The sequence below is a fragment of the Phocoena sinus genome, chromosome 11 (assembly GCF_008692025.1).
Source record: "Phocoena sinus isolate mPhoSin1 chromosome 11, mPhoSin1.pri, whole genome shotgun sequence".
Taxonomy (NCBI): domain Eukaryota; kingdom Metazoa; phylum Chordata; class Mammalia; order Artiodactyla; family Phocoenidae; genus Phocoena; species Phocoena sinus.
The window spans coordinates 28,015,848-28,042,676 of NC_045773.1; the positions used below are offsets into that span (position 1 = coordinate 28,015,848).

At 40.0% G+C, this 26,829-nt stretch overlaps 1 protein-coding gene across 3 annotated transcripts in view; it reads right to left on the reverse strand.

The window, feature by feature from the left end:
- The window catches only part of PTPRG (protein tyrosine phosphatase receptor type G), a 731,192-nt gene that overhangs the window by 554,647 nt on the left and 149,716 nt on the right, over positions 1-26,829 (reverse strand). For all 3 annotated transcript variants that reach the window (XM_032648680.1, XM_032648681.1, XM_032648679.1), the window contains exon 2: positions 2,306-2,410. In XM_032648680.1, the coding sequence (XP_032504571.1) occupies positions 2,306-2,410 (105 nt within the window). The remainder of the gene's footprint in view (positions 1-2,305; positions 2,411-26,829) is intronic.

Below are 26,829 nucleotides of genomic sequence, written 5' to 3' on the forward strand. Positions count from 1 at the left end.
GGTGACAGGCAACAACTCTTACTCCTTCCTGCCCTTTCCTTATCTATTTGCCAAATGCTAAGGAGTGTCTCTAAAGGATCCCAAGTGTTCTTGACATGAGAACCAATATTTCACCACTTTGCTGAAAATAACCAGTGATACCATGGAATTTTCAGGAAGATGTTTAAAGTATAGGACTATAAACCATCAATCGATACCTCTCTCATTCTTTTCTTCTCCTTTTACTTTTATTTTTTCCATTACACCTAGCAAGTTACTCCACTGGTTCTTCCAAGCCAGTCTATATAGCCTTCTGGGGGATTCTTCAAATGACTGTCTTCTCCTGATTCCACAAAAAAAAAAAAAAAACAAAAACAACTAAAACAGAGGTTGACAAACTATGGCCTGTGGACCCTATCCAACCGGCCGCCAATTTTAGTACAACCTGAAAAGTAAGAACGGTTTCTCTATTTTTAAATGGTTGAGGGAAAAAAAGTCTAAAATATAAGATTTCCTGACACATGAAAATTATAATAAATTCAAATTTCCTTGTTCATAAATCAATTTTTATCAGAACACAGACAGCTCGTCCATCTACCTATGGCTGCTTTTGCACTATAGGGCAGACTTGAGTAGCTGCAACAGAGACCATATGTCCTGCAAAGCCCAAGATATTTACTACTGGGATCTTTATAGAAGAGCATGCCAACCCGCTGAAGATGAACTAGTAGCCCTTCTACTGACAGAAACAGTTCCCAAATCCAGACACAATGCATTTCAGAAATACAAAATGGAGACTCATTAAGTCCACCAGAGTTAAGAATATCAACAAATGCTCCATCCCAAAGATTGCACTAATTATGTCCATTCTTAACTAAGTAATGGGAACATTTTTAGGCCCTTCATTCCTTCACTGCCATTTGCAATCGTAGATGCTGATGGGATATAACTTCCAATTTCCCAACAGCATTATTATTCGAAATTGATGAACTGTGAATAGCAGGCCACTTTAGGCCTCTTCCTAACTGATATCAGAGCCACAGAGTACAAAACGATAAATTTTCTTTGGGTTTCTTGGCAAGAAGCTATATATATGTAATTTCGGTCTTCATCTCCCAATTTCCTTCATTTATCAGGAATGGTGACAAAAAGGCTCTAATTAGATAATTCTAATCACAAGGAACGGGGTGTGATGGAAGACTTCAGAATCACTATCTGCTCCTTGCAAAACAAAACAGATAGACTATTCTCCCTGTAGGGGCAGGAGATTTATCAATAGACAAAAGGATGCAAAAAGTCAATAGATAAGGTGTAATTAAAGATCAGGCCTATAAATTTTACACTGACATGAATTTAACAGGATTTGCAGGTGGAAACTCAGGGTTTAAAACCAGAGTTATCATTATGAAAATAATACCTTTCAGTTCTGTATGTAAAAACACTGCATAATGCACAGATTTATTATTAAGACTAATACTCCATGCCTCCAAGCACTTTCATACAAAAATTTGAATTATTCAGCGCTAGAGTGATTTCCAAAGTGGTCCGTCTTCCTCAAGCATTCCTCCTTAATTAGCTGCACTACATTTTCCATGTATTTTTGTGCACCAAAATCTCTTTTAGAAATAACAATCCACCTTATTTTTGATAGTTGTTAGAAGCATAAGCCAGAAAGGCCTGCATATTCTTGCAGATCTTCTTTTTTTTTTTTGCCCCTTCAGATGTAAGAAAATTATTTCCAATGTAGCATTCAACATAGTTTTAACAATGCTCTCTCTCTTCACTGGCTCAAAGGCGAAATGTGAAAAAAAAAAAAAAAATGAAACGAACTACAGAAACACCATAGAGGGCTGAAATACATTCAACTAACAAGATTTGATTTGAAAATAAAGTTGCGTTTCTTAGATTAAAGCATAATAGGTCATTTTGATATGTGACGCGCTGTAATATTTAGCAGCTTTTAGCAGCTGAAGACTAGGCTTATATTTTCTGCTCTCTGAAATCACAGCCACTGGGACGAGACAAGAAAAGGCCGCGTCTTTCGGAAAATTACAAGTTTGGTACAATAACTCATTAACAAGTAAAGTTCAGAAATTAAATGCAATTTGAGGGGAAAACAGCAGGTTGAGAAAACAGGTGGGAGAGATAAATTAAAGTACTTATCACCTTGAGGAAAAACAGGCTTGAATATTTCAACTTTTAGTGAACTACAAAAGGTTTGAACAAACAGAAATCAGGCGTGAAAATGATTAAAAGTGTGCTTTCGAGTGAATTTAATGGGATGTGAACTGGCCTGTATGATCGCGGTGGAAACCAGTCAACTCACCGGAGTAGGCCCAGTACGGGTCGCCGGAAGCCTTGCGCCTGCGGATCTGCGCCGAGCTGCCCTGTCTGTTCTCGTGCAGGGCCCCCATGTAGCCTTCTGTCAACGCTGCAAGACAGGAGAGCCGCGGTGAGTCAGAATCATCACCCCGCTGGACACAGGGTGGGTGTCAAACACACATAGCCCAGTGACCACCTAGAAGCACAGACCTTGGGGGTAACTGAACAGAACCTCCTGATTTTACAGAAAAACAGCTACAGAAGAACCTAGAGAGATTACCAGGATTATTATTAATACTAATAATAGCTTACAATGAGCCTTCTCTCTGTGCCATGAACTCAAGATGCACTAAACACTTTACATACATTATCTTATATAATTCCCAACGAACCACCAGGCAGTAGATACAATGTCTCAATAATGGGTCCATTCAGATAAGCAAACTGAAGCTTAGAATAGTTGAGTAACTTAGGCTTGCCCAAGGTCATACAACTGTAGGCCTAGAACTCACGGTTCTGGTTCCCACTATATGCGTAAGCCTATGTCCTAGGTGCACAGGGCCTCTAGCCTTATTTGATCTTCATCGGGCAAGGGGTCATTCCATCTCTTTTACAGATGGAGGAATGAAGGCTCAGAGACACTGAGTAACCAGTCCCAGGTCACACAGCTAAGTATGCAGATCAAGGAACCGAATACAAGCACGCCTGCCACAAATCTCAGGCCTCTGCCATCCAAACACATCACAGTCTGAGGCCTGGAAGACACCCCATGGTGTGAACCAGTCCTCCACATACTTTGGACCCAAGATAGTCACCTGTTATATATCTGAAGATATGAAGCTTGAAACCCTCCAAGGCCAGCAATGTTCAGAAAAGAAATACTGCTTAATGATGTACTTCTTTGAAAACGCAGAATGAATCCAATCTCCTACCCCAATATGGAGAGCTTCCATCTGCCTGCTACAGTGTTCAAAGCCCTCCGCTCCCAGCTACTTCATGGATGCAAATTTCTTTTGTGGTGAGCCCACACCTGAATGCACTGATGTGTAAGAAGACAAGTATCACAGGTGCCCAGAATCCAAAATGAATTGGAACTGCACTTCAAACAATACATCCCAGCTGTCTGTGTTAATATTTAAATGCACCCAAACAAAATCAAGTGTGCCTTTGAAAAGCAAGAAAAATGGTTAGAGGAACTGTATATTCATATTCAGTTTAAGACAAAGATGGCACCAGGAAAGCACAATACATTATTCCCAATTAGTCAGAGTAGTGATAATAATAATCATCTCACCATGATGGCATTAGCTTTGTTGACAACGTGATGGGTCATGAAGAAAAATTAGGAAACATGTAAAGTACTTTATGCTTGCACGTTCATCGCAAAGACTGGCTTTAAAAGAAACAATGCTTGAACAAAGCTACTCCAGAGAGAGGAGCCCTTTAGAGGGAAATGGGAATCCTGTAAAATCCAAACACACATTACCAAAGTAAACCTGGTGTCATCTACGCATGCTCTTTGGTCCTGAATGACAAAGTCAAAACCTAAGTTACTAACCATTTTTAAAGTAAGATGAAGGTTTAGATACATATGGTCCAATTCATCCTATACTCTTGCAGATGAGCCATTCAGAGCTTCAGGAAGTTGACCATTCTAAGCTTCTACGGATCAAATATAAAATTTCCCATCTCCTAGTCTCCTCAACTATTTTTTCCTCCACTAAAGCATACTAAATAAACAATTGCTCGGCTTCCTTGTCCACAATAATTTGTGTTACCTTCATAATGATTCTGTGAGGCTGGTATTTTTAACTCCATTTTACAGACAAGGAAACTGAGGCTCAACCACATACCCACTAAAGAGTTTCCTAATTGTTCGACTGATTTATTCTCTATGCGTATGGGAAACATCTTATGTACCTGTCTTCTATGCTTCTTAGAGCTAATTCGCTCTGAATAATCACTCACAAATAATCCTTCCTCCTTGTATCAAGACTGAGTAAAAAACCGTGTCCCCATTCCCACACATATGACTGGGGCCAGGGACACAGTTTACAGTGATTCACTTGGCTTAAGTCAAACAAGGCCCACCCTTGGACCTGGCAAGGATGGGGGCAACATGACGTGGTTGTCCAATCCATGACTCGTGACCTAGCAGGTGGAGTGGGGTGTGATGATTACCAAAACAGAGACTTGGCAACAAATTTCCACTATGTTATCAGGCATTTAAAAAGCACTACACACCCAGAGCTGAAAAAGGTGCTCTGCTCATAGCAGCTGGTGTTGTCCTTATACCAATCTTATGAGGCTGGTATGTTTAGCCCCAGTGATACATATGTTTGGGAATGGAGACACCAGCCAATCAGAGAGATTCTCTCTCTTGCTGAAGGTGTTATGACGTGAGCTGGAAGCTTCAAGGGGATGGTTGAGGGTCAAGCAGGGGATCCGTAGAGGCGCTCAAAAATGGAACCAAGCAGGACTTCCGTGGTTGTCTAGTGGTAAAGAATCTGCCTTACAATGCGGGGGACGCGGGTTCGATCGCTGGGCGTGGGACTAGGATCCCACGTGCCGCAGGGCAACTGAGCCCTTGCGCCACAACTACTGAGCTCGCGCACATCAACTAGAGAGAGAAAACCCACATGCTACAATGAAAGAGAAGCCCACGCACCGCAAGGAAAGATCCTGCATGCCGCAACAAAGATCCTGTGCGGGTACCACAGCTAAGACCTGACACGACCAAAAATAAATTAAATAAATAAATAATAAATCTTTAAATAAAACAAAAAAAATGAAACCAAGCCAGAGAAAGCAAAATCTATGGATCAATTCTGTTGACAAAGCTCAAGCTCAGGATAAAGCCAATTTGATACCAACCCCCTGGAAGGCTTTATAGTTACATGAACCAATCACTTACCAAAGCTCACTTTTCCCCCAGTGACACTCATGTGACCTTGGTGACCTTCAAACAAGTCACTTCAACACCTAATCATCAATTTTTCCATGCAGAAAAGGCCACTGTTGGACTAGAGCTCTGACTCTCAACCCTGGCTGCTTTAAAAATAAAACAAAACAAACAAAAACCCTATGCCCTGGACCCTACCCTCCAGAGATTCCACTTTAATTGGTCTGGGGTGGGACCAAGATACCAGTCCTTTTTTTTAAAATGTTCTCCAGCTGGTTCTATTTTGCAGCCAGAGATAAGAACCACCAACTTTCCTGCTGAGCTAGACCTGAGGTCCTGTTATCTGTGACACTATTAACTTAGCCTCACAGCCTGTGACTTGACAGGCTAAGCCTGTCTTAATTCTAGTAAAGACCTGGCCACGGAAATGAATGTCCTGCTGCCTACATCACACCAGTGTGGCGTTGACCTGAGCAATTAGACAAGCAAATCTAAACTGAACCAGAGTTCCAGCCAGATTCGGCTCACAAACAAATGAACCAGGTATAAAAGTAAAGAAGGAATGAGGATATTCATTTATACTCTTTACAGAAGATCACACTAGAATCAGTCTCCATCACCAGTCAGTCCCTTCTTCTTTTTTTTTCCTGAAAGGGAATTACCTTTTATTTCTCAGAACTTTTGAGAATATGAGGGTGCAGCAAAGGAGGACAAAGCCCACCAGCAGCTGCATTACCCATCCTACTGGGAATGCAAAGCTACGGAGTCCAGAGCTTCATCAGGTAAGTGTGAAAACGTCCAAGTACTTAGAAGTAGACCATAATCGCAACAGTCTTTAACCGGACTGGATACAGGCTATAGGTTTTAGGGTCCCACACACGTCACCTCTCCAAACCCACTAAACCATTAATGAAAAAGCAAGTCTACAAAGATATATCCAACTCAAGAAACAAGGAAGGGACACATCAGAAGGTCCTCCCCTGACACTGCAAAGTAATGGAATCCAACCCCAAAGCACAGATACTTTCCCAGCCATACGTCACACTGCGGTGTAAGGCATCTGCACTGAGCAGTGGAACTGCCTGTCTGAAGGGGGTTCACTTGGGCCAAATGTGAGAGGTGTGGCTTTGCTGTATAAAGACCAACAGACTAGAAGTGACAGAGGGGGCAGAGCCGTCCCAAGGAAGGTGGGTTAACGCCCTCATCATCACACTCCCCAGAGTATTGAGGAACAATGTGAGTTGTACCCAGCAAGGTAAGAATGGGCAGGAAAACCTGCATCTGAAGGGCATGCTGCATGGCCTATGAAGCTCCCTGAGACAAGGAGCTCTCAGCCTACCTCCCATGACAGAGCTTGGCATATGGTGTGTATTCAGTAATGAGTAAGTGAGTGAGTGAATAAATACATGAACACCAGAAAGGCTCACGGTGCCTGCGTTGGAGGCTAGAGTACATGTGTGTGTGTGTGTGCTGGTGTGTGCTTATATGAGCCATAAGCAAAAACACAATCTTCTCCCCCAACACCACCCTCCTATCAGAAACAGCAAACATCTAAAACGTGAAGCTGGAAGGAACTAGCTTGAGTATCTAATAAGCAATTCTTTAGGAATCAACTCAGAAATGAACCAGGTAGCAAAGGACTTCATCACGCCAGCACCAGATCTCTCTTTTTAACACATCAACTATTCATTAAAGATAACTATATTGAGTTTTCCCTTTTATTCCATCTATGTCAGTAGTGTGTGATTTCTTTTTCCCCAAGTAAGAACATAATCGTGTATTACTGGCACCTGCATGATTGAAAACAAAGTTTCAAGTCCCTTCTTCAAATGTGTTTTGATCATATGACAAAGTATTTCCTAAAAGCAACTTTTAAAAATTATTACTTGAACGGCAGTCAAAAACTGTATATGGGGTATATTAAGCAATGTGATGTCTCATTGGCAAGGAGCAGAGATTTGCAAAAAGAGACAATCTGTGGTTCCCAAGTAAAGATACAGACTCAGCACACCAAATGCAATCAATTTTAATATGCTTCATACTCTTCTAAACTCCAACGGCCACCTAACGGCGGCATGGCAATGATATGGTGAGGCTGTGAATCACGCTACAGATTTCCAGTATCTTCTGTGCAGAAAATTAAATTATGCAAATGCATGCCTTTGCGGATCCTTACCTTCATGTCAAATTGCTTACCTGCTTATGTCAGCAGCTTACACAATTAAAAATGGTGCATGCTTATGAAAATATGTAGTTTCACTCCTCAGAACAGACAGGAAGTGTAAATCTGCCTATGGTTATCATGTGACTACCAAGAGGGAGGAGTTGGTGTTATGCAAACATACGTTCCGTCTTCTCCCAAGTTCTGTAGCACCAAGTGGGCTACGGTTTATGGAGCTGAAGTCGGCTGACAGAGGAAAGCTCAGGAAGGCTTTCACTGGTTTACAGTGCTTCAAGGAATTGGGTTTGCAGTGATGTAACAAGCGTAGAAGACAGAAATGATGCCCAACCATATACTGCCGTACACTCTTCAAAGAGGTTGTCTCTAGGGAAAGTTTAACCAAACCACGCACATGGCTAACAAACCTGGACATGAGGAATATCAAACCTGGGTAGCCTACAAGGGTCTGGATAGCATAAAAATAATATGATTTTGTAAAGGGAAAACCCAGCTACACCCATCAGCCAAGAGAATGTGTCTCTCAATGTCGATAGTAGAGATTTCAAAACCAGTAGCATTAACTAGCCAATGATTCCCACAGCTCACTCAGCAGGAGGAATCTTAAGTAGGTTGCTATGCAGAAAGCTGACTGAGTGACAGGTCTTTTCATCAGGGAGTCTTCAGAAACTCTCTCACCTCTCAGAACTTGTACGGAGACTACCTCATTTCCAGCCTGAAGCGAAAAAGATAATAACATTTCCAGACCCAAAGGCCCAATCCTTTCCTACAAAAATATCCTAAGAGCTACCTACCACAGAAGATATCAACAAAACTGTTTCCTATGTACATGATTTAATTTCCCAGAGCCATCAGACAGAGTTGATAACAACAAATGTTTTTATTCTGGGAATATAAAAGCAGATGTGTATCCCATCTGCCTTAACTATATCTTCAGGAGGCTTTGGTATAATTCTTACTCTCAGTGTTTTACAGAAATTTTGACTTGAGGAGGAAAAAGTTTCAAGCCGTGTTAACAGGCTGAATATTTTTCATACCAAGAGACTAGTTCCTCTAAACACTACATCAAATAACATTCTTGACATAGATGTCTTTTCTTGGGTTTTATGGTCAGAGAGAAGGGTCACTGAATCTATATGAGATTAAAAATAAACATATTTACATATTGATAAAGAATATTTTTCTTCCAAAATTGCAAACATGTAAATTGAAATTACAGAGTACAACTAACGTCTTACTGTTTTTGACAAAAGTGGCCCATTTACACATGCATTTGTATATCTGAAAATGAAAGGAAGTCAGAGGTGCCTACAAAGAAAGGAAAACTGTGGCCACCAAGCATTTCAAAATATCCACGGCGTTCCTCCACATTACTGTTTCATCATACCATATTGAACCAGCAGTGTCCACTTGATCATAGCAATGTTATGATCTCCTATAGTCGAGTGTGATTATATGACAGAAGTTATGTAAAGGTGAAACCAGTGTCCATTTATGATGAGAACAGCCCCAAATGCCATCTAAAACAAAGTCCCATATCTTGTACCCAAAGCAAAATAGTGTAGTGACACTTGAGGGTATTTCCACTTAACTATATGTCCAATTCTAGGTCATTCCAAAGGACTCAGAAGCCTGGGAGAACTGGTCAGCTTCCATCCAAAACTGAAAACATCAGAACAAAGAAATTCTGGCTCCCCAGTGCCAGAATGAAAATTACTTTAGGATGATGGATGGATGGCTCTCATATAAAGAGTCCTAGTTTTCTGCCAGAGTTACCGCCAAAAATAAGCCCACTAAAAATAAGTAACAGGCCCTCACATTTTCAAATTCAGATGCATATTTCCAGAACGGCAGACAAGCAGTTAAGCAGGCTGTTTGTATTTATTATAACTGCTCATACAACAAACAAATTAAAGATCCCTCAAGGATGGTGAAATCTCTCTATTAAGTATAATTCTAAATTTTAAAGAGCATTTAAGAACATTAAATCCCACACAACAGCCTAAAATGAATAAATCTTTATCTTTTTTGTGACTACAATAGGCAAAATTATCAAATTACATTAAAGTAATTAAATATTCCATCAGCCTCTCATCTCCTTTGTGCCTGTATTTCAATCAATTGTAGTAAAATGTACTTAGTGAGTGTCCCAAAAAGTAAATCAAGAAGTACATTCCTTTGTAACTACTGCATTACAAATGGTCCCCATAGTTGTTTGTGATACTGAGCTAAGCTCAAATACAATAGATTATATTACAGTAGATTACCTATTTTACCACATTTAAAGGTACCTATTGTTCCAACTACAAAAAAAGTATTTTTCATCATCCAAAGTGATAAAGAGACCTAATAGAGAACCATGACTTTTTTTTTTTTTTTAAGTAAAGTAGATTACTAAAACTTACAGGCAGTTCAAGGGAAAAAAGGAATCACACAGCAATATAATACCCTAAGGGTACAAAGAACACATTTTTACAGGCTTGTAAAAATTACTTAAGTCAGGCAGAGAAGCAAAATAATGAACTTCTATTTGTTATTTTACTCTAAAATAACACTGATAACAAAAGGCAGAATCTTTTTTTTTTTTTAAAGCAGACAGGGCTAAAAGGGACAAAAAATTAGAACGATTCATCTGCTACCAACTATATCACAGTTTAAAAACTTCAGAAATAAAAAACACGCTTCCCGACAGGTCCGAGAAAGGGTACACTTGAACAAATGATTTATATGGAGGCTCATTAAACATTTGTGATGAAAATCTGAAAAATATCACAGTTCACTCTTCCTCAGAGGCACCCTCCTAAAAAATAATTGGACCCCTGATATCAAACATCATATAAAAATAACCAAGCCTTCCAATCCATTTTAATCTGTTTGGTTCTCAAAGAATCAAGTTTCTTGGTTCTGTAAGATTCCTGGGAAAATGAGGATTAAGCATAGATGGTGTTTTAGCGATATCCACTGCCACAAATCTGTACTTCCAATTTCCCAACTGCGCCATCTCTTTAAATCCTTCGTGATCAACAGAACGGGCAAATTCAGATTAGCCATTACAACTGGTGGCCACCACGCTGAACACAGCCATGGACCCAGATGTCTTGTTTCACCCACTGTATGTGTTTGCATGCATGTGTGTTTAATTAGTTGTCAACTTGAGAAAATCCAAGAAAGAATTCCGATATCTGTATTTTTTAATGAGAAATGTGAACTTTGTTCTCAAATAGCACCAATATGCTATGTCAATAGTGACTAGCTCTTTAGAGAAGAATCATGACCCTGCCCATGTCAAGTCCCTTTCTTATCTAGTTCCTATGACCATTTGGGTTTGCCACCTACAGCTTGGCCCAATAACAGGTTATTTACTAACTCAATCTTTGCCTATGAGGAAGGTATTATTAAAAGTACTATCAATATTATTCTTCCAATAATCTTGTGGCTTAGGTACAACTGTTCAGAAAAGGCATGTAACTTGCCAAGAACACATAGCCCTGAACCAGATATTCCTCTCAAGCCTGTACAGCTGACAGTATACTACAACTATTCTTCACAAAATTGAATTTTAGGAATCATAGAAATATCTGTGAGGTAACAGTTACTCCACCTGCTGAAAAGTAAATAAACGTCACAAGTGAAAAACAGTTTCTCCATGGGCCTTCAAAAACTAAAAACCTAACAAGTTCAAAAGGAAGAAGCTGTCTAAGTCACTCTTCCCACCACTATTGCCAATTGTCTGAGATAAAATCTAGCTCTGACAGTACTAACAGAAAAATGTAGAGGGGTTTTCCTAACATGATGTGGAGAATATCCAACTAGAATTATACAAACACTGGTTATTTGTCTATAAAAAGAAAGTCACTCATATTACAGCAGAAATAAATATTAAGTTACAACTTGAATTAGGGAAACAAAGCGATACATTGATTAATACATTTTCTTCATTTTTTCTTATTTAAAATGTATAACTGTAAATGCCTGATACATTTTTATCCCTAAGAAGTAAAGAATAAACTTTATAACTTGGGCCTTTTATATAGCTGAGTTATACGTACACATATAGTCCCTGTGAAACACTGAATTAACAATATTCGATGAAATGGGCATTTTTAACAGAATAAAAAGAAATGGGCAAAGAGAAAACTCTATTTAAATGTTGTCGGGTGCCCATTTCAAAACTACGGCACATCTACAAACCCTAGCAAAATGTGCCATGATGCACATTTCCAGAACGTGGAGAAAACAAGCTTCACAGTGACAAAAATACCCACCAAGATAGTACCCAACCACAGTAGATTGCAGAAAACACACTGAGGCACAAGCCCTAAGCTCTGGGCTTAGGGATCACATACAGAGGGCATTCCAACCATGACACCCCTTGCTCAAGACACCAGACACCAGTCACAGTGTGGATAGACCCGAATGGCTAGTTAACCCAGGAACCTGTGACCTCTGGGGCCACGTTAAAGACACCACATCATTCCTGGCCAGCGAGCCACTCCGTGGCCTCTAGCCGTCTCTGCGTGTGCTGCTAGGCAACAAAGTTCCCACTCTACCTCCACACTGACTATCTGTTTAAGTGGTTCCTAACTCCTTCTGGCCAAAAGGAGAATTTCTAGGGAATTTGGTAAGATTTAGGCAAGTATTCCTGGTCTCTCCAAGGCAGGATACTAGTACACCAAGGCATTCAACAGCACATACCATCCCCCACATTACTCCTGCCATCTCGGACCTTTCTTTCCACTAGCAGGTCAATCAATCCATACATAAATTACAATTTGTGTACGCAGTGAAACAAATATGAAAATTAAATGAGACAAGCATGATACAGTAAGGAAAAATAGAAATAGGGAAGGAAGGTAGAAAGATTAATCAGGGAAGTAGGTATCATTTTAGTTGAAGGCATTGATGCACAGGATGGGAGGATAGAGGTCAAGACAGGGGAAAAGCATGTATGAGGATGTTGAGGCAGGAAAGAAGGTGGCATAAGGAGGCCAGGCTGGCTGAAGCTTGGTGAGCTGGTGGGGGGAGAAGAAGGAGGTTGAAGAGTAACAAGTGCAACATCCTACAGGATGAGCTTTCAATGAGCTTGAGAAGGCAATGAAGGACTCCAAGAGGACAACCAATATGTCTAACATGTGCTTTCCTTTAAAACAGCTCTCTTGATATATAATGGGCTTTAGTATATTTACAGAGTTCTGCAACCATTACCATAATCTAATTTAGAACATTGTTATCAATGTACACTTTGAAAAGGTGACTCTGCTGTGGCAGGGGGACTGGAGGGAGGCGGGCAAGAACAGAAAACAGTGGCTCATCACCTGGGCCCCCAGGGTGAGTGAAGACAAATCATTCATAAAATCTGCAGGACGCCGGTGCTCCTGGAGGGAACGTTTTGAGCAAATAGCAGCCTAATATTTATATTCACCTGATCAAATGCCTACTCAGCTCATTTTTATTTTTATTTTTTTAACATCTTTATTGGAGTATAATTGCTTTACAATGGTGTGTTAGTTTCTGCTTTATAACGAAGTGAATCAGTTATACATATACATATGTCCCCATATCTCTTCCCTCTTGCGTCTCCCTCCCTCCCACCTTCCCTATCCCACACCTCTAGGCGGTCACAAAGCACCGAGCTGATTCAGCTCATTTTTAGTTTTATTTTGCTATTATTTTCTACAATTTCCCTTTGCCCTTTTTCGCATGAATCGGGATTTGCACTAGTTTCATCAAGCAATTAATTGCTTATACATGTCAATTTTTAAAAAGATATTAATAGGAGGCAAACTAGAAGCAACTATTTACAAATACAATGAGGAAAAGAAAGAAGGCAAGAATACTCATTATCACTGTATTTTCTTTTACAGCTAAATGGTGTATAACTATATTCTCAATATCTTATAAGAAAAAAAATTACCTGCCTGTGTGATGCTTGTAGAGGTACAGACCACCCTACTATGGATGTTGAAGGAAGCTTAGGTGGGTGATGTATTTTAGAAAACAATTTTGTCATTGTTGAAACATGGACATCGCATGGCTGAAAGCCCAACTGGCTTCTCCCTGCCTCCCCAGATGATTCTAAAAAAAAAACTCCCATACTGACATAAAAGCTGACACACAGATCAATGGAATAGAATACAGAGCCCAGGAAAAAACCCCACACATATGTGAACAATTACTTTACAACAAAAGAACCAAGAATATACAATGGGGAAAGAACAATCTCTTCAAAAAATGATGCTAGGAAAACTGGACAGCCACAAGCAAAAGAATTAAACCAGACCACTATCTTACACCATACACAAAAATTAACCCAAAATGGATTAAAGACTTGAACATAAGAGCTGAAACCATAAAATTCCTACAGGAAAATGTAGGCCGTAAGCTCCCTGACATTGGTCTTAAGAGTTTTTTTGGATATGACTCCAAAGGCAAGGGAAACAAAAGCAAAAATAAACAAATGGGACTACATCAAACTAAACAGCAAAGGAAAAGCATCCATGAAACGAAGAGGAAACCCGCTGAATGGGAGAAGATATTTGCAAATGATATATCCAAGAGATTAATATCCAAAATAAATGAAGAACACATGTAACTCAACAAACAACCCAATTTAAAACATGGGCAGAGGACTGAACAGACATTTTTCCAAAAAAGACATACGGATGGCCAAGATGCATACGAAAAGATGAAAGATGTTCAACATCACTAATTATCAGGGAAATGCAAATCAAAACCACAATGACGTATCACCTCACGCCCGTCAGAATGGCTGTCATCTAAAAGACAACAAATTACAAGTGGTGGCAAGGATGTGAAGAAAAGGGAATCCTCATATACATAGATAGTGGAAATGTAAACTGCAGCCACTATAGAAAGCAGTATAGAGAGTCCTCCAAAAATTAAAAATAGAACTACCATATGATCTAGTTATTCCAGTTCTGGGTATTTATCCAAAGAAAAAGAAAACACTAATTTGAAAGGATATATGCATCCTTATGTTCACTGCAGCATTATTTACAATAGTCAAGGTATGGAAGCAACCTAAGTGTCCATTGATAGATGAATGGATAAAGAAGATGTGACGTAGATACACCATGGAATACGACATAGCCATAAAAAAGAAGAAAATCTTGCCACTTGCAACAACATGGATGGACTTTGAGGGTATTATGCTAAGAGAAATAAGTCGGAAAGAGAAAAACACCATATGATTTCACTCATATATAAAAATCTAAAAAGCAAACAAAAACAAATGAACAAATAGTATCAAACAAACAAAAGAAAACATGAGTGATACAAAGAACAAACTGGTGGTTACCAGAGGGGAAGGGGATGGAGGCGGGGGTCAACTGTATGGTGATGGATGGTAATTAGACTTGTGGTGGGGATTACTTTGAAGTGTATGCGAATATACAATTATAATGTTGTACACCTGAAACTCATAATGTTATATACCAATTTTACTTCAATTTAATGAATAAATAACGTTTTTATTTACCCCAAAATAAAATCAAAAGCCAAGCACCATCACCACAACAAAAAAGCCTGTCTCTTCCACAAGTAGGTGTGAGCAATAGAACAGTAAGGAGCCCAAGTAAAGGACAATTAATAAATTAAACTACAGGAGTTCATCTCTGCAAGAGGACAAAGATTTTGTCTTTAGCAATCGTTCAGGATTGTCTATAATCACGAAAAAGTATTCAGGGACAAGTATACTTTGTGCCTGGTGGGAGATAAATTACCAAAATACTGATACCTCTTTCTCCATTATTCAAAGTCCGTACATAGGACCATTTCTACTTCCTGAAATACTAAGAAACAAGCCTCCCATAGGCTTGATTCAATTAATGTAATACATCTGTCCCTGGAATTTAAAAGAAAAAAAGAACCCAAGGGGGCTTCCCTGGTGGTGCAGTGGTTGAGAGTCCGCCTGCTGATGCAGGTGACGCGGGTTCGTGCCCTGGTCTGGGAAGATCCCACATGCCGCGGAGCGGCTGGGCCCGTGAGCCATGGCCGCTGAGCCTGCGTGTCCGGAGCCTGTGCTCCGCAACGGGAGAGGCCGCGACAGTGAGAGGCCCGCGTACCGCCAAAAAAAAAAAAAAGAACCCTAGGAAATGGGTAGTATTGCCCAGGCAACCACTTTTAATGTTGCTACCTAGGGCTACAAGTTCCTTCCTGTTATCTCCATTTTCATTAGGTGTTAGTTTTGCTTCCTTTCCAGCAAGAATGAGGTTTGCTTTGTTCTCAGTTGCAGAAAGAAATCACCAGAAGAAATATTGCGCATTCTGCTTTGCTTCAAGAGGAGTTATTAACTTGAAATAACACAACGCAAGTCTCAAGGACAAAAATTAAAAGGGCTATTACAATCTTAAATAAAATGATTTAATTAAAAACTCTAACCACATAAACATTTTCACCACATCACATCAAGATGGCTAAAGCATTTATCTCTAAATCTGCTTTAACTAGCTCTATAAGCAGTTTCTTCAACTAATTATATGAAAAAGATTCTTTTTCCTTTTTTTGGAAAAAGAACTGTTTAACCTAAAGTCTCTTTCTGATGAACAAATGGCAGCTACTAAATAAGCAGTTTGTTTCAGTTTTCTTTTTTGGTTGTGCCTTTCCTAAAACCTTCTCTGACTCTGGCCAATTATACTGTAAGAGTCAAATGGAAAAAGCAGTTTTATGACTTTAGAAAGCTCAAGTCCAAAACTGAAAGTTCAGATCAATATTTCCTTTTTTCCTAGCGCTATCTATTTGTATACAAGAAGCTGAATAAAATCAATTGCAAGGAGACTTTTCAACTATGGATTTAAATCTTTTCATGACTCTGCAATACGGTCAAACTGGGGTTAGGAGGGGGAATCGAAAGACTGTTTCTTTTATTATTTTTTTTTTATAAATATAATGATGCCGAAGGGCAACTTTGTATCTTTGGAGCCTTCCCTATCAGGCAAAATTGAATAGAACAAATTGTTCCTTTGATTTTTAGATAGCTGATCAGAAAGATGTAGCATATACAATAAAACTCTCTGAAACAAATTGGTACAACCCATGTACCAGAACCACAGGCCTGTAGATTACAGAAATCCTGAGTGAATTTTGAAAAATAAACACTCCTTTAAATATTGCTTACAAAGGTTTGCTAAACACATTTGCTCTTAAATATCACTTTTGCATAATCACTGAGTGAGTATTAAGTGAAAAAGTGAGAAGAATGGGTGGGATTACAAGCTGGTGGAAACCTCAGGTTTTCCTTTTGTACCAGGCCATGCTCAGGCAAACCTTGTTTGCTATTTCCCACAATTGAACCAAAAAGGCTGCAGATCTTGGGTGCTGCAGAAATCATATACGATCTCTCAGGTTTTACTCAGGAACCAAAGTTTCAGAAAAAGAAAAAGCACTTTGTGAAATGCATTGAGGACTTTTCCCTTCACCCTGTAGGGGAGGAGGGCCTTTAATAGAGATGTTATGACCAGAGAGTTCTTATTAAAATAATTTTACCCAGAGTAGAGAGATGCTCAAACCCAGGACAACACAGTGAACAGAATGGGAAATAGGGCTAAAGAGACTGTGGCAAAAAAAAAAAAAGATTGTTAATATGTTTCATAAGGATAAGTAAGGATTTTTTTTAACCTCTATCTCAATGTCAAAGAAAAAAAATCATTCCTAAAATTTCTCCTACACTGCTTGAAGTCTCTAAAATTAACAAAGATAATTAATAAAGATACTGAGATAGCTAATATTTCTTAGCACTTACTATTGTACGGGAGGCACTGTGTTCTTCAGCTGGATGATCTCATTTAATCCATACCAGAACTTTGAGGGGTAAATCCTCTCAGCTTTTCAATTCCCAAGGCAAAAAAATAATTAAGTACCTTGTCAAAATCAACATTGCACTGTATAGGACAGAGAAAGGAATTCAAACCCAGACACTCTAAAGAGACAGAGCAGGGAAAATGAAGCTCCAATGACACTTCCCTATAAAGTCTAAAGGCCTGTAACATGGAAATAGATGGTGCATATTCAGTTCTTTGTGAAAAAAATACATAAAGACCCAATACATAAATATTAACACAGAATATGTTTGGACTGATACAAACGACGTTTGAATGACGACACTCCTGGATACTCTCATTTTACATATTCTGATCCAAGGACCCCTCTAGGTACTCAGATGCCTCCATCCTATGCCCCAGAAAAAACACACTTTATTTTCGATTGACCTTTAAGAGATTTCACACTGAAAGAATCCCCTATAAAACTCTCTAGTTGCAACTAAAATACTATAATAAGAGTGATAAATTATTAGAAGACTTTGGTGGTGGTGGGATGAATTGGGAGATTGGAATTGACATATATACACTAATATGCATTAAATAGATAACTAATAAGAACTTGCTGTGTAAAAAAAATAACAGGAAAAATGATGTTTCACACAGGCATATGTTCACATTTTAACTGAGAATTCGGGATTAGAAGAAACCCTTCGAGCTATGCTGTCAAAATACAGTAGTCACGGTATTTGTGACCTGAACTGTGGGGGTGACCCTGAACCCAGATGCATTATAAGAGTAAAATACACTCAAGGATTTCAAATGCTTAGCAAGAAAAAAATGATTATAAAACATCTCATTAATATTTTTTATTTTGGTTACATGTCAAAATGATACTTTGGATATACTGGATAAAATAAAATAAATCTCCATTTAAAATGAAACATGTTGCTTACTTCCTACTAATGCTCCCACCCCAAGGGCAAAATGTGACCTAGAATACTTTCGTGAAACCCTTCCTCTTCCTTCTCTCTACCTACCCCACTCCAACAAATTAGAGGAACTCAATTTCTTCTTTTTTCTCTCTTCTATCCAAGAGACGGCTAGCCCAGTGGGGCGGCGAGGTGGGCAGGGTGTATTTTATAGAGGCATCTGGTCCTCTGGTCCCTCCACTGCTCGAGCTATGGAAATGTAGGGCTCATGAACCTGTCTGGAGGCCTGATGGCTTGGCACTGAAGAATACAGGAAAAACATCATAGTGTTTGGCGTTTGGGCCATTCTATTTTTCAGAAGGATCTAAGTTGAGAAGACATAGAGCATATACTGAAAACAATTTCAATTTAGACATTACTATTTCTGGAAAACATAACCAATGAATCACTATGTTCAACCTGGAAATATAGTTCCTCTTCCTGCAGTGACCATCAACATTTTCCAGGCCACACGCCTTTAGGAACTTTCCCAAACTTTTACATCCAAAAGCAAACTTTCTAAGAAGTCTCGGCATTCCTAGGGTTGCCCAGCTGCCCACATGACCACTCATCTTACTGTAGGCTTTCTAACTTCATGCCTACCTCTTGGTAAAACAGGAGGTCCCTGGGGGCATGCAGTCCTAAAAGTCCAAATCTGTATTTAAAATGTTGGTGCAGGAATACACCCCTAAGATCATGATTCCCTTGGTCTTGGTCTACAGTGAGTCTCCAGAATAAATTTTTTAACAAACTCCTTTTGGGATCAGATACATGTGATAAACAGACCACACTCTAAGCAACACTAATTTGTTCAAATCAGCAACAATGTAAATCCACTGCTAAGGGAGGACAATGAAAATGAAAATCTTTTACAAAATAAGTTTAGAAAAATATTTTTAATTAAGCCCTGTAAACTGACGTGTCTGCGGAAGGCCCGGAGATAAAAAGTGTGCTCTGCATTTCTTTCCGCTCTGGGTTTTGAAGGTCATGGGACTCACAACAGATGTGGCCTGGTTTGAACCGTAAAGGTCTGCATGGCTAATAAGAGTTAGTACAAAAGCACAGCAGCTGAGGCACTGTGGCTCCAACAGTTGGTGGGCTGCAGCCCAGCAGGGCAAGCCCCTGGCTCTGCCAAAACAGATGGTCTCCCTTGCAGGCAAGCTGTCCAAGAGTGGGACCAGCAACTTAATGCCCCACAGGAGTCAGAAACCCATTCCATCAATGAAATCACTGCACACCTAAGGAAGACGTATCTAAGCATACTTAAATAGCACAATAAGATACACCATCATTTTCCTAGAGCAAATGAAATAATGAACCATTACTTTGCTAGCAACAATCTTGGGGCCATGAAACTAATCAATAATCATATCACACATCTAGGCATTTCCATGATAAACTTTTTAATAGCATTTATTGCTTTTTCTGATTATAAAAGCAATAAATATTTGTCATAGAAACACATTAAGTGAAGTACATTAATAAGCAGAGTACATTAAATAGACAACAAAATACATCAAAAAGCATAAACAAGAAAATAAAAACAACCAGAATCACCGTTAAAATTTTGGTATACTTCCCTCCCCTGTTCCAATAATCAATAGAGTTGTTTTTTAACGTACGGAGAATCTTTCAAACATGAGTCTGTGTTAAACCTTCTAACTCCCAAAGTGGAAGACCATGTACAAGTAAAGCTCATTTACATAAAAATTAAACATACCACCACTAATGGGCCATGTGACTCTGCCCAAACCCAAGTGTTCTCGTCTGTAACTGACTGCTGTGGTCACTTTAAATTCTGATATGGTCTACCGTGAACAACTTTACCCTTCTCACTGAACAATCTAAATCAGGGGTCCCCAACCCCAGGACCACGGACGACTACTGGTCCGTGGCCTGTTAGGAACCGGGCGGCACAGCAGGAGGTGAGCAGTGGGCAAGCAACTGAAGCTTCATCTGTATTTACAGCTACTCCCCATCGCTCGCTTTACCGCCTGAGCTCCACCTCCTGTCAGATCAGCGGCAGCATTAGATTCTCCTAGGAGCGCGAACCCTACTGTGAACTGCGCATGTGAGGGATCTAGGTCGCGCGCTCCTTATGAGAATCCAACGCCTGATGATCTGAGGTGGAGTCGAGGCGGTGATGCTAGCGCTGGGGAGCGGCTGCAAATACAGATTATTGTTAGCAGAGAGGTTTGACTGCACAGAGACCATAATCAATTGCTTGCAGACTCATATCAAAACCCTATCCGTTGGGGCTTCCCTGGTGGCGCAGTGGTTGAGAGTCCGCCTGCTGATGCAGGGGACACGGGTTCGTGCCCCGGTCCGGGAAGATCCCACATGCCGCGGAGCGGCTGTGCCCGTGAGCCATGGCCGCTGAGCCTGCGCGTCCGGAGCCTGTGCTCCGAGAGGCCACAACAATGAGAGGCCCGCGTACCGCAAAAAAAAAAAAAAAAAAAAACCCTATCAGTGAGAAGCAAGTGAAAACAAGCTCAGGGCTCCCACTGACTCTGCATTATGGTGAGTTGTGTAAGTTTCATTATATATTACAATGTAATAATAATAGAAATAAAGTGCACAATAAATGTAATGGGCTTGAATCATCCCGAAACCATCCCCCCCCACTCCCGGTCTGTGGAAAAATTGTCTTCCACGAAACCAGTCCCTGGTGCCCCAAAACGTTGGGGACTGCTGATCTAAATCAACCAAGAGCAAACATGGCAAACTGATGGCCCACTACATGCAGCCCGTAACACAGCACGTTATGTCAATCAGCTGCCAGCATTTACAAAAGGGTAAGGACATGTGATAATCCAGGCTTTAGTCTTCTCTTTAAAAATGTTAATATCAAGCCATACCGAACCATATGACAACAGTTGGCTCGAGATGCACAGTTCCGGGACATCTTCACTTAGTGTAAACTTCACGATCATCCCCACCAATCACTGATCTTTCCCCAGCTGGGATGCCATGTATTCGCTGCCAGTTGTTCCTGCTCTTATGCTTAATTCTGCAAGACCCTTCAGTTACTTACTGAGTGCCTCCCTGGTCCTTTTAAGCAAGTAAGTTTGCAAATCCTTTAGGGAACATCTAGTATGTAAAATAACAAGCTACCCCCCCCCAAATATATGTGTGTGTGTGTGTGTGTGTGTAGCTCTCTTAGAGATAACCTTAATTGAAAACTTCCTTTGTGCTAAGCACCTTTTTTTTTTTTTTTGCGGTACGCGGGCCTCTCACTGTTGGGGACTCTCCCGTTGCGGAGCAACAGGCTCCGGACGCACAGGCTCAGCGGCCATGGCTCACGGGCCCAGTCGCTCCGCCGCATGTGGGATCTTCCCGGACCGGGGCACGAACCCGCGTCCCCTGCATCGGCAGGCGTACTCTCAACCACTGCGCCACCAGGGAAGCCCCTAAGCACCATTTTAATCCTTTAATTTAATCCTTTAATCCTCACAATACCCCTACAAGGTAAGCACCATTGTTCAATGCATTTTAGATGACCAAAATAGAGTTTTATAAGTTAACTGATTTGCTCAAGGTCACATAGGTAGGACATGGCAAAGTCATGTCCAAGCTCGGGACAGGCCAGTAAGTAAATTGTTCAGGACTCTATAATTCAGTCTTCTACAATGGCTCATTCTTCTTTGCCATCAAGCTAAGTCGGTATGACAGACATAAATGCCCTCTAAGACAGTGAAAGAAAGATGGGGATGAGACTGAAAGTACCAAATGTCAACAGAGGAGGGGAAAAGCAATGAAAATATCACAAATAGCTCAACTGCAAGCTTGTAAAGGGCTTCAACTTGCAGACAGCTAGAATAGCCATACACACTAGCCAAAAGCAAAACTGTAAAGTAGATAAAACTCAAGCATTGGCAGTCTCCATGAAGCCTCACAAACTGCTGATGAGAAAAAATTATCCCAAACATGGAAATAAGGTAAAGAGAACGCAGCATGTCCTTTCAGTGTCACATTGGGGCTGTATTTAACAAAATCATCCCAAAATTATTTAATTCCTAGGAGAATGTATCATTGTTTGACTTGCTATTCACTACGATTAAAGGCCAGGCTTGGTGAAGCTACAGATTAAGCTGTAGATTTAAAACCAGTTTCAAAAAAGAAAAGTAGTTACAGTTTTATAACTCTGTAGGATATTAACCAGTGTTGGATCAAACCTAGCAACCATATTCTGACATTCCTTATTAGCCAAAACTACACACTGGGGACTTCCCTGGTGGTGCAATAGTTAAGAATCCACCTGGCAATGCAGCGGACAAGGGTTCGAGCCCTGGTCCCACATGCCACAGAGCAACTAAACCCGTGAGCCACAACTACTGAAGCCCGCGTGCCTAGAGCCCATGCTCCACAACAAGAGAAGCTACCGCAATGAGAAGACCGCGCACCACAACGAAGAGTAGCCCCTGCTCACCGCAAATAGAGAAAGCCCACGGGCAGCAATGAAGACCCAATGCAGCCATAAATTAATTAATTAATTAATTTTTTAAAAATACAATAAAATAAAACTACACACTGCCTCCAAATGCCCTTCCAACCAGCTTTGCCATATTACTGTTTGCCACATTAATTATTTGAATTTGATATGTATTAATTCTGTTTGAGTAAAGGGTCATGGTTTTAACCTTTTGAACACTGTAACTGGACACTGCAATTCCTTAAACCACTCTCCCAGGCAGCTAGACTCCAGGCCTATCCCTCTCCTCGCTTCCATCTCCAAACTTCTGTCATCAGGAACATGCCAGAGAAAATCAAAATTAAATTCTACACTTCAATCTCAGTAAGTGGGAACACCTAAACACATCAGAAACTCAGGGAAAACAGTGTAATAGAGGAGATTTCTGGCCATGCAAATATCCAATAATAACCCTAATGCTGAAACTTTAGGCATCAAAATAGGTAATTTAAAGGAGACAGAATTCAAACACTAGTCTTTAATGGTTTATCAGATGGTCTTACAGACATCATATATGTTCCAGGTAAGAAAGTATCTACTTACAGTTAGGTTTTGCAATATTTTGGTGTTTCCCATTTAATAGCAGTACAGTTCCAATAAAAAAATCCTTAATACAAGTGAGATTAGATAATGCATTCCCTTAAAATTGTTCATCCAATTTTTCTTGATATACTCTAACAATTAATGGTTTTCAACCATTAATTCACTCACACCTCTATCCACAGTGGAAAAAAAAAAACACCTACCAAATCATAAATCAAGAGATCCTTTCACTTTAAAGGGATGGTAAACAGCAGACAGCAGGATAAACAGACACCCAAAAGACAAAGCCACTACACAGAAGCCACAGTAATGAAACCTGGCTGAAGTCTGAAGTTAAGGACTGCAGCTCCTCTCAGATTTATGTTACAAGGTCACAGAGTACGATGATTCACTGGAAATAGTTAAACTAGAGAGGTTAGGTTAAATGTGTGGGGAGGCCGGCCCTCCACCACCCATCTCAGCCACAGTCATGAACTTCTGGCTCTTCTCCGGCTAAAATTCAACAGTGCCTTGTTTGATACCAGGAAGGTAAACCCAGCGTTGTCGCTACCATGCGCTTACCCTAAACCCAAGGCAGGTAACACTCACATTTCACAGCACTCCCCTGCTGAACCAGGCCTTGTCCTCTCTATCCGGCTCCAAACTGCATTCCAGAAAGAGGGTACAATAAAACAGATTGCAAGCAGACATCACTAATCCATTGAAAGAGATCCTCACGATAAAATGCGCCACATTAAAGCCAGGACTTCTCAAGGGACTCCGAGGTTATTTGAAATGATCGCAGTGATCGATCCAGGCAACAACAAAAAGTGGGGAGGAGGGACAGAGAATCAAGGTTTCAAAAGAGAATATCATCAGAAGCAAGGAGGAGAGTGTGAGGAATCGGTCTACCCAAGATTAAGACTTGTTATCTAGCCACAGTAACCAAGACTGTGGTATTAGCAGGCAGACAGACACTGGATCAATGGAACAGAAAAGAAAACCCATAGAGAGACGTGCACCGTACAGTCACTGATTTTTGACAAAGGTGCAATAGTAATTCAACGTAGGAAGGACAGTCTTTTCAGAAAATAGTGCTAGAGAAATTGGACGTCCATGGGCAAAAGAAGAAGAACGGGAAGGGGGAGGGAGAGGGGGAGGGAAGGGGGAGGGAAGGGGGAGGGAAGGGGGAGGGAAGGGGGAGGGAAGGGAAAGAGGGCGGAAAGGGGGAGGGGAAGGGAAGGAGGAGGGGAAGGGAAGGAGGAGGGGAAGGGGGAAAGGAGGAGAAGAAGGTCTTCTTGAACTCATATTTGTATAAAATATGAGGTTTAACTCAAAATGGATCATAAATTTTAACATTAGATATAAAACTATAAAACTTTTTAAGGGGTAGAACAAGAGATGATCTGCTGGAACTGGGGCTGGGTGAAGAGTTCCTGGATATGACACCAGGAGCATGATTCAGAGGAGGAGAGATGAGTAAGTTCAATTTCATCAATATTAAAAGCATTCGCTCTATAAAGGTGCTTGTTGAGAGGATGAGGGGACAGGTTACAGAATGAGAGAAAACATTTGTAAACCACGTACCCCACAGTGGACTACTCTCTGGAACGTGTAGAGAATGCTCTAAACTCAACAGTAAAAAAAAAAAAATCCAATTCGAAAGTCAGCAAGCGAAACGAAGAGATATTTCACCAGAGAGGATGGCAAATGAGCGCATGAAAGGATATTCAACATCATTAGTCATAAGGGAACTGCAAATTACAACCACAATGAGATATTACTGCACACCTATTGGAAGAGCTAAAATGAAAAACAGTGACAACTCCAAAAGCTGGTGGGGATGCAGGAAAGCTGGATCTCTCCCTCACAGGGGATGGGAATATGGCATGGTACAGGTTTTCTGGAAAACAGTTGGGCAGTTTCTTTAAAAAAAAAAACAACACACATTTACCATGTGACCCAGCAACTGTACTCATGTATTTATCCCACAAACGTGAAAACTAACATTCACACAAACACCTGTACACAACTATTAATAATTGACTTTGTCCTGAAGCAACCAGGAATTGGAGGGAAAAAAAAAAAACCTCCTTTAAAAGGTGAATGTTTATACAAACTGTGGTACATTCACACCAAGGAATATTGCTCAAAAACATGGTGGAGTGAACTACTGGTGCACACAACCACTTGGATGGAGATCAGGGACATTGTGCTGAGGGGAGAAAGCCAATTTCAAAACGTCACATTCTGCATGATTCCATATATATAACATTCTCAAAATGACAAACTAGACAGAAGTAAAACAGATTAGTGGATGGCAAGGATTGGGGATGGTAAGGGGAGGAGAAGTGTGTGATTGTAAAGGGGTAGAATGAACACGATCTTTGTGGTGATGGAATCATTCCACAGCTTATTCCAGTGGTGGTTAAAGCAATCTACATATGTGATAAAATGGCAGAGAACTATACACGCACATTGTACCAATGTCAGGTTCCTGTTTTTGATACTGTAACTATAATTACATAACATTGAACCAATGGAAGAAACCTGGTGAGGAGTACATGGAACCTCTCTGGACTAATTTTGCACCTTTCTGTAAATTTACAATGTTTTCAAAATTAGAAGTTATAACAAGTAAACACCTTTGACAGATAGTCTAACACTGGCCATAATTTTTGCTTTTTAACCAACCCATCTTGATATCTCCACATGGAAATAAAGAAATCATACCAGGCAAAATGTATGTTTAAAGACAATGACTCAGCCATAAAAAAGAACAAAATAATGCATTTGCAGCAACATGGATGGACCTACAGATTGCCATACTGAGTGAAGTCAGACAGAGAAAGACAAATATCCTATGATATCACTTATATGTGGAATCTAAAAAAAGGTACAAATGAACTTATTTACAAAACAGAAATAGAGTCACAGATGTAGAAACAAACTCATGGTTACCAAGGGCAAAGTCGGGGGGAGGTAAATTGGAAGACTGGGATTGACATATACCCACTACTATACGTATTTAAAATAGGTAACTAATAAGGACCTACTGCACAGCACAGGGAACTCTACTCAATACTCTATAATGACCTATATGGGAAAAGAATCTAAAAAAGATACATGTATATGTACATGTATATGTATAACTGATTCATTTTGCTGTACACCTGAAACTAACACAACATTGTAAATCAACTATACTCCAATGAAAATTTTTTTAAAAAGAAAGAAATCCCTGATCCACTGGTCAATCATGCCCATTTCTGCATTGTCTTTTCAAAAAAAAGAAAAAAAAAAGAAAAAGAAAATTAGACCATGACAGTTTTCATTTTTCTTATTCTCCCCCAAAATGTACACACATATCCTAATTACAACAGTAATATCGAGGGGTGGGGGAGGGGAAGGAGAGCAAGTGACATTTAGCCATTTCTTGGAAATATACCCCCTAGATAATCTGACCATGAAAATAAATGATGTGATAGGAAAAATGTAGAACAGCCACCATTGCTTTAAATTTCCTGTTGATCATCTGATAAAACACTGGGAAATAAAATAAGAATGCATTAACACACATTACCAGGCCTTTGAACAATGTACCAATTAAGGAATGGATTATATAATTTCTACAAAAGAGACATTAAGAAAGGAAACATGCAAAGATCTAAATATTTTGCCTAGATTGAATACTGAATAGTTCTAAC